Source organism: Polistes fuscatus, unplaced genomic scaffold (genome assembly GCF_010416935.1).
Source record: "Polistes fuscatus isolate 324 unplaced genomic scaffold, CU_Pfus_HIC Scaffold1, whole genome shotgun sequence".
In the NCBI taxonomy this organism is placed as follows: Eukaryota; Metazoa; Arthropoda; class Insecta; order Hymenoptera; family Vespidae; genus Polistes; species Polistes fuscatus.
Window position 1 is genome coordinate 16,619,872 of NW_025112997.1, and position 12,006 is coordinate 16,631,877.

The 12,006-nt window shown below is 30.2% G+C and overlaps 2 protein-coding genes and 1 long non-coding RNA gene across 3 annotated transcripts in view; all 3 read left to right on the forward strand.

The window, feature by feature from the left end:
- The first annotated feature begins 393 nt into the window (after positions 1–393).
- LOC122513239 (probable ATP-dependent RNA helicase DDX28) lies at positions 394–3,150 on the forward strand. Its single transcript, XM_043629508.1, has 7 exons — positions 394–552; positions 687–905; positions 983–1,297; positions 1,399–1,656; positions 1,733–1,846; positions 1,939–2,330; positions 2,396–3,150. Exons 1-7 carry the CDS (start codon positions 481–483, stop codon positions 2,640–2,642), a joined length of 1,617 nt encoding a protein of 538 aa, XP_043485443.1. The 5' UTR covers positions 394–480; the 3' UTR covers positions 2,643–3,150.
- A 3,672-nt stretch (positions 3,151–6,822) lies between these two features.
- Positions 6,823–7,563, forward strand: LOC122521156. Its single transcript, XR_006304679.1, has 2 exons — positions 6,823–7,320; positions 7,486–7,563. It is a non-coding gene; the product is annotated as an uncharacterized LOC122521156 (long non-coding RNA).
- A 267-nt stretch (positions 7,564–7,830) lies between these two features.
- LOC122520882 (signal-induced proliferation-associated 1-like protein 1) overlaps positions 7,831–12,006 on the forward strand; it is a 73,477-nt gene continuing 69,301 nt past the window's right edge. Inside the window, exon 1 of the mRNA XM_043641314.1 lies at positions 7,831–7,998. The gene's annotated coding sequence lies outside the window, so the exon portion shown is untranslated. The remainder of the gene's footprint in view (positions 7,999–12,006) is intronic.

Consider the following 12,006-nt stretch of genomic DNA (forward strand, 5'->3'; position numbering starts at 1 on the left):
TAACAAAAAATACGAAGTACATAGAAGTTCAAGAGTCCCCTTTTTTATCTACCCAGTTTCATTTTAGTTACTACCGGGACCACTAGTGGGTGATAATTGATAGAATACTGTATTCTTTGATAATATTGTACCGCTCTTTGATAGCATTGTACTGTTCTTTGATAGTATTGTACCGTCATCACGTTAAGTACATACTATCTCCTACTAGTGGTCCCGGTAGTAACTAAAATGAAACTGGGTAGATACAAAAGGGGACTGTGAGCTTTTATGTACTTCTGTACTCTTTGTTTTGAAAGAAAAGTGATATTACCGACATTAGGTAAAGGCGCTATTTTTTTAAATCTTACGAAAATGGGGATACTAATGATAATTGATTCAAGATATATATGGTTCCTCATTTATAAACATTTTGTATGGAATGTGACGAATACTAGAATCTTTTCTAGTAAAATAAGATTGTAAAAATAACAGCATTTTAAAATGCTTTTTAGATATTGTAATTTATGTTATAAGAACATAAGTGTGTCAATTGTAAATTTACGAAAGTATGGGGTTAGTAAACTTTAATATTAGCATGATTTTCGAATAGGTTATGTTTTTTTAGGTTATGTTTCTTTTAGGTTATTCTTATTTCTTTTCTATATTTTTTATTTATAGAAATAATAATATATTTTTATTGGATTTAGAAAAGAGTTGGTGCCAAACGTTTTAAGAAACATGAAGTTAAAAAACGGGAAGCACTTACTGCCGAAGAAAGGAAATCAAAAACACCAATAATCCTTTGCAAACGCCCGATGTTTAATTTCTACCAAGGTGATACTTATTCAAAATACGAAGCAATACCGTTAAACAGCAAAGGATGGAATCGTTCAGATTCCAAAGGAGATCATTTTTGTATTTATCCAGTTTGTATCATTAGTTTAAGTATTTCCATATAATATCATACCTAAAAGACACGCTTAACAAATGTTAATCTTTTTAGGAAAAAACTTTAACATTAGATGAAGATATTAAAAAGTCTACTTTTGAGGAATTCAATTTAAATCCTTGGTTATACAAGAAATTACAGGAAATAGGGCATACAACGCCGTTGAAAATTCAGGAATGTGCTATACCAAAAATTCTGAGTGGTCAAAATACTATAATAGCTGCTGAAACTGGATGTGGCAAAACAATGGCATATCTTATTCCTTTAATAGAACAAATTTTAAATTGGAAACCGATGTTAAAAAGACCACTTAATTCTCCATTAGGATTAATCGTTACACCAAGTCGAGAATTAGCTATTCAGATAGGGGTTTGTTTTTTTTCATATAATTCTCTCTATTATAAGATAAAAATGTTAGTTAATATGAATATATATAAATGAATATAAATATATATTTATTTATAATACAGGAAGAAGCTAAAAAGTTGTCAAATAGTCTTGATATTTCAACCAAAATCTTAGTAGGTGGTAAAACAAAAAGAATGGTATCAAGGTTACCTATGGACGATGTCGATCTCGTTGTAGCAAGTTTTGGAGTTTTCAGTAAATTGACCACTTTCAGAATTTATAAATTAGATTGTGTCAAACATATTGTTCTGGATGAAGCAGATGCATTATTTCATGAAACATTTGAAGAAAAACTTAATGTATTCATGAATAGGCTGCAGGTGTGTATAAATTATACGTATTCCATATACAATCTTGCAGACGAGATCATAATAATCTGTTTATATCGTAATATAGATTGCTAGTGAACCAATAATAGATGAAAACGGAATGCCTAAAAATGCTCAATTGACATTAGCTTCTGCCACAATGCCTCAAAGAATCTCTGAAGTCTTAGGAAGCATAGTAAATGTAGGTGATATGAATAAATATATAGAAATAATCTGTAAAAAAAAAATGTATAAGTAGAGTTTGCGTAATATAATGATATATTCAAATTTTAGGTCGATTCTCTGGTTAAAATAGTTACAGAACAATTGCATCGTATTTCCGTACCTCAGACATTTATGAGATTGGGTCCTAGTCAAAAACCGTACCAGCTATTAAAGTTTATAAAACCAAAAGTTAAATCTAAGGAACCAGTAATAATATTTAGTAATAATATCGCTACTTGCGATTTTATTAATATGTTCTTAAATGATTGTGGTATCGATAACATTTGTTTAAATGGTAACATGCCTTTGGAATTAAAACAAGGAAAATACCAAGAATTCAAAAATGGAAAAGTTAATGTATTATCAACTACGAACGTGGGATCTAGAGGATTGGATACTGTCATGGTCCGACACATATTGAATTATGAATTTCCAATGGATACTGCTGATTATATTCACCGGTAAGGCTTGTTTAGTTCAATATAACGAATGCAGACAGTATGTAATTAATTTCCTGTATTTTTAGATGTGGAAGAGTCGGAAGGATAGGCAGTCATCAAAATTGTAAAATAGTCAATTTCATTAGCAGTCCTCTAGAAATTAGGATGGCTCAAAAGATCGAAAGAGCCATTCGCAAAAGAAAACCTATACCTATTTTTAATATAATGAAGGAACAAATAGAAGATGATCCTGAACCTTTATTCTTTCCCGATGATGGCCGAGAAGACGATATGATTCAAGACATAAATGATGAGGGTAGTATTCCTTATTGAAAACATTTGATACATAAATTATAATAATAAAATATATGACATATAATTTCAAAAGAATTCTTTACAAATTGGTGAATATGTAATGTGTGATCACTCGACCCAAATTTATAAGAGCATATGTATGTATGTGAGAAAATATCTATCTCCCTCGTCTAATATATATTCGTTTCCTAATTTAATTAGCTTATATGAGGCCAATGTGGTTAATTTTTCGTGTAAGAATGCAATGATGAAACCCTCGCAATGCTTGCCAACACGATCATCCGATTAGATTGGTATCATTATTTCTAATGTCATGTGATCTTAAAAAACGGATTTCATTCTTTTTCGCTAATAAAATATTAGTTATCATAATTAAATATGATGTTTCAAAGTTTCGATGGGATTTTTTTTAATTTTAAGACTTATTAGAATAGGTATTTTAACATTATTTTGACTCGTTTGTACGAATTGTTTCTAAATTCAAAAGTTTTAATAAAAAGGTAGCAGGTAGGCTTATGTCCATCCATATGTCTAGTATTTTGTCGTGTCCACTGACACACCCACACTGGACACCCACGCATGGTAAATAGTAATACTATAAGCCAGAACATACGTCTAGACCAGTTTATTACTCACTTTGCGTTTTAGTGAAATTAAAGGTGGTCAGTACATGCTGCTGTTTTACTTTAGCCGGCTTTGACCATGTGGGTGTGCCATAGCAATTGAAATGGTGTCGCTAAACAATATCTTCGCGTGTTTCTTATCTCTTTTGAATGAACTACTGGTATTCACCTTTCCGAATTAAACTCAAAGGTTTCATTTAACCCTTTCGTACGTTATGGGTGCGTATAGGATATACGTTCAGGAAATTTGCTCGCGATAAATATTATACAATCTTATGTAAGTAACAAATTTACATCCGAGACGAACTAATCTTTTTATATAATTTTGCAATAGTTTTAATATATTTTCATATATTTTTAAGGAAGCTTCTAAAACGAATGAAAAGTTTTATAAAATAAGAAAACAAAAGAAAATCTCTTTAATTTATAATAGATGTTTATATAAAAAATGATAATGAAGATGAGAATAATTTATTATAAGATTGTAATAATATAAATCATATCAAAATATATCTTTAGATAATTTGTTTATTTAACTAAAGTCTAAAAAGCTAAACAAAAAATTTTCACTTTATTATTGCATTAAAAGACAATAATTTAAATATTAAAAGAAGTATAATAAAGAATATTTTTTTGGACAGATCGTAATAGACGATAAATGATTTACGTAGGTGGGTTGAAAAGTTTTGAGCCTGACATAGAAGCAATGTTTTTTCTGTCAAACTCCGTTATTTTTCAACATAATTTTAAGACTTAGAAAAAAATGGGCTCAACATTTTTCAACCCACCCTCGAATTTACTACTCTATAATACTTTCCAATTCTTTTTGTTTAAGATTTAATACGTAAAAACGTTTAATCTCAAAAACACTGAAAATAACTAACATCTTCAAATGTAATATTAATTAATCACAATTATTGTTTAATAAAACAGTACGTACCATTTAAACAAAGTAGATTTGAAGAAACAAAAAAATATTCGTTTTATACAATTACCAATTTGTGCAATATTCTAATTGTTTATACAAGAGCTTCTAAATAAATTTGGAAGCATCATTTACAGTATTAGGAATAGAAACAAAAATTATTATAATGTTATTGCAGTTTTGTATTTGAAAAATGTGAAATATTATACATCGATAACTGATTCACGAGTCTTATTCAATGTGTTTCATAATAAAAGAACTAACGCATGTGGAACGGTAAGAAAACATAGAAAGGAATTACCGGAAATGTCGAAGAAATTAAAGAGAAAGGAAATAAGTTTCAAAAGCACAGACATTTCATTAGCATTAAAATAGAATAATAAGGAAAAGAAAGATGGAACTTACATTACAGAATAACAACTAATAATTGAAGAGATCATTTATAAACCCTAATGCATTTAAGATTATACTCATATGCGTTATAAACAAAGTATGGTAATGACCATAATCAAATGTACTTGAAAGATGCATTTAAAAACTGTATATGATAGTTATTTTTTTACTCTACGAATATATTTTTATTTATAATGAATATACTCTTCACGTGTTGTAAACAATTTGTTTAATTAAAAAATAAAAAACACTATTTAACAAAATTTTAAATTGTAAAAAAACATAAAAATGAAGAGTTATTAATTTTTCTAAACATTTCTATGAAAATGTATTTGCACTTTATAGCAGGTATTTTCTCACTTTTTAAAAAAAAATAGATATGATTTGTAAATAATGTACCCTCATCTCTGTAAAAGATGTTTCTTGACTTATATTACCAATAAAATAATAACAATTTGTTTAGGTAATGTATACGTTTATATTGATAGTCAGAAATTTGTCTTAATATTTAATTGAAATTATATTAAAACTTTTTAACAGACATTATGTCTGTTGTTTTAAAAAAAAATAATAAAAAATATTAATATGACGATTACGAATGTACAATAATGAGATGTTTTTTGTCGAAGTGAGTTGGGTCACGAAAGGCGTACTTACTCGCGAACGTGCTAAGAACGGTACTTATTATATAAAGAGATACGATGAGTCGCCGTTACCGACATGACAATGATAATGGACTAATTAGCGTGGTTAGTTGCGTGACATGTAGGACAGGAGGTTTGAAATCGAGATACACAAGTAATGCGGGACCTCGTGCTGCAGGAGAGCAAAGCAGATCGTATCTCTTACCCGCCTCGAACTCGTGCCACACGCGTAGTTTTCTACAGAATGAACTCTACAAGCCCGCATCTCTCTATATCAAGAAAGACATACGCATCAAAAAACTTATTCTTAAAGTTCCCAGATGAAAGGATATCGATAAGACGTAAGGAATTATGTTGAAATAATATAAAATTTGATTGTTTGATGATCATCATTTTTAAATGAAGGAGTACATAATAAATTTTATACAAAAATTATTCTATAACAGAAAAGACACGCATGTTAAACAACTTATTTTGAAAGATCTCAAATTGAAAGAAATACGTTGGAAATGTAAAGTTGCGTTTTTCGATAGATAACGTCTTTAACACTGAACATATCACGATCGGTCACGTTTTTGAGATCAAATACTGCAATTAGTATTACAGATATTTTTTCATTTTATTTTATGAAAATTATAAATAAAAATATTATTTTTGATTTATTATTTAAACCAATATCAAATTGATCATTAACTGTATTCAATTGTACAAAATGTAACTTTAATATTTATAAAATTTCTATAGATTTAGTATCAAATGGATGTGGTATGTATTAAATTTTGATAATAGAATTATGGTAATAATTTCCTTTTTAATACTTATCTTTATTAGTTGATATAATATTTCGAATAACTATATAAAGTTCTAACAAAATAAATCATTTATTAAAGATTTTAACATCTTACGTTATTTGTAATAAATTTTATGATAAATTGTTGTAATTATATTATTCTATTGAAAATCATTTAAATTTATAGTATTTTATAGAATATCATTTAAAAAGTCATGCTAAAATTAAAATATTTATACGAAAGATGAATTTTGTGTGATAATTTGGATTTTTCATATTTTTGAAATATCAATAAATAATAAACAATACATACATAATGAATAATAATAATATAGATATTAATAAAGTCAGAACAGAAAAGATAAATCGTATAAAGAAAATAATTAAAAATCGATATGTTACATTATTTCTATAGCAATCATAATTAATGAATGTAATTATAATATTTTATTTACGTTGTGGATAAGTTGAAATTAAAATAATGTGTATCATTAATAAATTAGATGAATCATAAATATAAATAATACATGCGTATAAAAATATATACAAAAAAATTTGAAACTCTTCTATAAAAAAAGTATTTTAACTAATGCATTCGTTCGTTCAAATAAAAAACCATAAACACACACAAAAAAAAAGAAACAAACTATAGACATAGGATATCTCATTGATATCAATCCTTCGATCGCATCGATCCGGAGTAAGACTAGCACGTCGGCACGCGTTCTTTGGCCGTAGTGGTGGGGATAGCAAGTAGTGAATTGAAGTGGGGAGAGGCTCCGAAAGCGAGTGAGCGGTGGGGCGCCTCAGTCGTTCTGCGGAGCGCAACCTGTTAGCATTGTTTCTGTTTACTCTCGTTTTTCCTCATAAGAAAATTCGTTCTCTCGTAAAATATAAGTTTCCGCGTTAATTAGATTTGTACTCAACATATAAGACGTATAACGCAGCATCGAATTATAACAGTGTTTCCATTAATTATTATTTCATCATCTTTTTCTTAAAAGGAACGAGCCGGATCAGATCGGAAATCGGGATAACCGTTACCGAAAGTCCTCGATCTGCTACGAGTGAGTCGAGTGGTCACGTCCGGGTTGACGAACCCTCTACCTCGTCGTCGTCGTCGTCGTCGTCGTCGTCGTCGTCGTTGTCGTCGTCGTCCCACGGATACACGCATTGTGTTTCTATACGAATAACGAATGTATGACTCCTCGTGAAATCCTTTATTTTGTTTCCTCACTCTCTCTCTTTATCTCTTTTTATTCGCAACGTGTCACTGTTCTTTACGCGAAGAGGAGAGTTCATTGAGAAAAAAGAAGAGGAGGTAAACAAAGCTACATTTCTTCAGTGTTCTCCTTCTTTCTCTCTTTCTCTGTCCCTCTGTCTCTCTCTCTCTTTCTCTCTTACACTTTATTTCTTTACCTGTGTCACTGTTCTGTATCTCTCTTTCTATCTGTGTGTGCTCGCGCGCGCACTCTCGTATCGAAAGAAGGCAGCACACACCATACCATCGTGAACGAACGAAGAAGAAAAAGAAGAAGGAAGGGCCGTAAGGGAGAGAAAGGAAGGGAAGGGAGAAAAGAAGCGAAGGGATCGAGTTGCGAGGAATCGATGCGTCGTCGATATCCTAGCGTCGAACGTTCCAACCAGCAGAAGTCACGTTTTCCAAGTTTGACGATTTTTCTTCGTCCTTCCTTCGGTAGTAAAGTAAGAACAGAACATTTGGTTTCAAGATAATTCTTAAGATATTACTTTGATATATACATTGACCGATTTGGTGAATCTGCGTGAGTTCTTTTGTTCTAACGTTTGATATCTAACTGTGTGATTAAAAAAAGAAAAAAGAAGAATAAGAAAAACAGGAAAAATTATTAAGAAAGGTGATCGTCCTAGTGTTTTTGTGCAAGGAAAACGAGAAGTCGCTATATTGGAGAGGAAGAGGGAAAGCGGCGTGCCGCTCTTCTGTGTGCCGCGACAGAGACGATCGTCACAGCCGGAAAACGTATGTAACATTTTTATTCACTTTTATTTATATAATCGTTGACATTAACCATTTTTGCACTTGGGAATTATTTTCACATATTTCCATTCATTAATTCGATAATAATATATATATGTAATGTATTAAGAAAAATGTATGATAACTTTTTTTTTTTTATATCAATTGAAAATATAAAACACTAAAATTTATCATTTATACAATAATTTATTGAAAATAAATGCTCATGACAGCTGCTCCGAAATTCCCAGTTGTCGGAATAAATGTTCGTGTCAAAACGAATGCTGAATGCATTTCGAATTTAAAGGGATAATTAAATCGGTTTTTCTTCATATTAAAACAAATGGTTTTATTTGATCTTTCATGTACGTTTAATTAGAATTATTATATTTTACGATATTTTTGTTTAGATAAAATTATTATATTTTTAGAATGCATAAGTATTGCAGTATTTTTTTATATTACATTTTTCTAATTCTTTCAGTTGGTAATATTTCCGAAATTATTGAACGACCAATGAGAATAGATATATTTTAAAAGAGCAAAGACGATGGTTAAAATATAAACAGGATACGAGTCTTATCTAAATTTGCCGGAAACGTTCGAACGTTGCACACTAGCCTGTCAGAAGTTTATCTTACTTCAATAATTCTCAAAACTTTTGTATGTGTGTGTGCGTGAAAGTATGCTTTTTCCCACGAATATTGAAGTTATACAAATATCGACATTTTTTAAAAATTCATTATTTCTCTGTGTAGGTGTTCCATCTTTAAAATACTATTATCTTAGTCCCAATATTAACGAGATATATCAGAGAAATATTGCATTTTAGCTAAAACCAACAGCATACGCGATAACGTTTCTTATGAATGACTCGGTGTCATGTTTTAGCAAAGGAACGTCCTTGCGAAACGAAACGAAACGATGTACGGAATGCTAACCGGTAGCATCGATAAATATTCACGGTAAATGACGAAGGTAATTGCAAACGATACATTAACCGAATATATTTGTGTTACAAAACGATTATGTAATATTTTCAGAGCTAGTATTTTATTGTTAGTTAAAAAAGTCAAATACAATAGTTTCGTACGATGAAGTTATATATTGAAAAATATACTATATATATATTATTTTTTCTTTTTGAAAAAAAAAAGATTATCGAATAAGAAAATTTGAGTTAAGAAATGGAAGGACGTGTAAAATTTTAATTGGACGGTATCAGTATGTGGAAGAATCTTTGTTAGGTTTCTCGTTGTTGACCGACACGTGGGACGTGTAGAGTGGTCGAAGACCCTTCCTGCGTTGCATAATCACGCACGGACGATCGGACATGACGATTGCTGCACAGTGAACCTCGTTAAGGTCTCGTTAAAATCTTTGCTATATGTATATCTGAACTTTCCATGAGCCTTTCGAGGACGACGAGAATAAAAGGATTCTCTGGTTTGACCTTTTGCATCGTTTGACGCGACAATCGAAAATACTTTTCACAGTTTACGAGATTTCCTTTTAATATGAATTGACTCGTTTGATAAAATTATCGTCAAAATGTACAGAATATATTTTTACATTCTTTTTTAAACGTTTTATTTTAATACAAATTCTGTCGGTTTTGCGAGACCATAGGTTAATAATTCAACGAGTAAACTGATAGCTTAAATTGTTTTTACAAAAAATTGATTAATAAAAATAATGTTGATTCTACAAAATGTTAAGTCAATAATTCGAGAGAAAATTGTAATTATTTTTGTTTAAACTCAACCCATAAAACGGCTACTTTATTTTATTTTATTTTATTTTATTAACTGTGTTTCAAAATTTTGTAGAACACTGTTCAGAGTCAGACAGATCAAAAGTGAGCATCCTTGTTGATCGGCGTAACTTTAACAAGCGCGAGAATAAAGTATGGGGTCGTTATTGCCGGTAATTTGTACATACGCACGGTGTCATGTGCCATCGATAGGGACAATGACCGGATTATTTCAAGCGTGTATTTTCCACCATTGCAAGCTAACGCCGACTAACGATATTTTTCAAATAATTCCAAAATCATTATAAAATAAATCAATGTAAACTCATCATCATCCGAAGGTTATCCTCTTGATTTCTCCATTAATTGTATTTTTCGATATCGTTCTTGCGTGGGTTTTATTTTTTTTTCTTTTTCTTTCTTTTTTTTTTCAAATTTACGTGGGTTGATGATAAATCACAATCATCCGTTTAACTCGCTCCTTAAAAAACGCGAATGAATTAAAAATTTGACGAAATTTTCCATGAGTGAGAGTTCGTAAGTGATCTGTCGAATGAATAAGACTGGCAGGCTATTTCGTGAGAGTAAGCACACGCGTAACCGATGAAGATCGTGTGTGGGCGAGAGTGTATGCTGTGTATTCGAATGTTACGTGTGTCGTGTGTGCGTGTATGAAAGAGACCCTGTGAAAGAATAATCAAGTCGCGGCTCTCGTGGGCGACTTAAAAAATTAAACAGAAACAACCATGACTTCCGCGAACTCATCTTTATATCTCCCTTTTTTTTTCTCTTTGCTTGTTTTACTTTGTACTGGTTTACTTATGATTGTTTTTGTTTCTTTTTTTTTTTTTACTTTATTACAAATATTATACGAATAGATTTATAAAATATATATTTGTAGCTTTTTTGTGCTCTATTTTATAGTGTATTTTTTTTTCTATAAATTTCAATGGGTACTCTATGTGGGTGAATTGAAATTTAAAAATAATTTAAAAGTGAAAGGAAAAAATTTGTTCGAAAAACTTTTCAACCCACCCTCTTAATAAATAATGACTCAATGAATCGTTTTCTTATTGTATTAAAAACAGGAAATAAGAATTATGAATCGAATTTATATGTACTTATCAATAATTTTCATTAAAAGAATATTCTAACGCTCGCGTGAATTTTCTTCGTCTTTTTTCTTTTTTATCTAACTTCCAACAAGTATGAATCAATTTGATATACTTATCGATATTTATAATTTACGAATTATCTAATACCTATATAAGCATCGTTGAAATTATATCTTAAAAAATTCACTTTTAAATATTAATCGATACGCATTTAATCGTAAATTCATCGCATGTCGCTCATTCATTATTGTTCATTCATTCGATCTATCCATAGGTAATAAATCTTAATTCGTCTTTCTCTATTATTTAACCATTTATTCATCTTATTATCAATTCGAATTATGTTGTTGAAGACACGTGATAATAATTGCCAGTTCTTCTTATCAATCGCATCGCTTCGTATCTTTCTTTTGAAAATAATATTATCTTATCGAACGGTAAAACGATTATTATGTTATGTTACGTTTTAATTAATTCGATTTTCTTTTTTCGTATTCTCTTTCAATTAGGAATATATATAAAAGAAATATCGAATTGCACCTCAGGAAAATGTCATGCTAATTTTTAAAAATGCATATATTCGATTTATATTTATAATATACATACATTTTTTGTTCAAAATCAGCACGAACTTTTCAAACAATCCAGCACTTATGAGAATGGATTGAAAAGTTTTTAACCTCAACAGAAAAACTTTTATTATTTTTTTTTAAATAATAGTGAATTTCAATGTTAGGCTCAAAACTTATCAACTCACCCATCTTATTATTAAGATGTTCGAAAAGTTCGTGTCGATTTTGAGAAAAATTGACGTACATTAAAAAATATGTACGTACTCTCCGGATAATGAAAAAAATACAATTGGAAAAAATTCAGTGACGATCTTGACCTAGAAGTAATCGTGTAGACGTCCTTGATTCTTCGATTGCTATTTGTTATTCCGAGACGTTGCGAAATAATGACAGAAACACACTCACACACACACATACACACGTGTACATACTTAAATATACGCATATGTGACTATTTACGATCAGACCGGAAGAACGAAGCCGTTCGCGACAGGAAGTATCTGTTCCTGTGTCCTATGTGTTATATGTGTTATATGTGTTTATACATGTGCGAGCAGGTACACACGTGTTG

Coding starts and splice junctions, on each gene's coding strand:
- LOC122513239 (XM_043629508.1), top strand. CDS start 481: ATGCTTTTTAGATATTGTAATTTATGTTATAAGAACATAAGTGTGTCA. Junction 1,657..1,732: donor TATTCATGAATAGGCTGCAG/GTGTGTATAAAT, acceptor ATCGTAATATAG/ATTGCTAGTGAACCAATAAT. Junction 1,847..1,938: donor TCTTAGGAAGCATAGTAAAT/GTAGGTGATATG, acceptor TTCAAATTTTAG/GTCGATTCTCTGGTTAAAAT.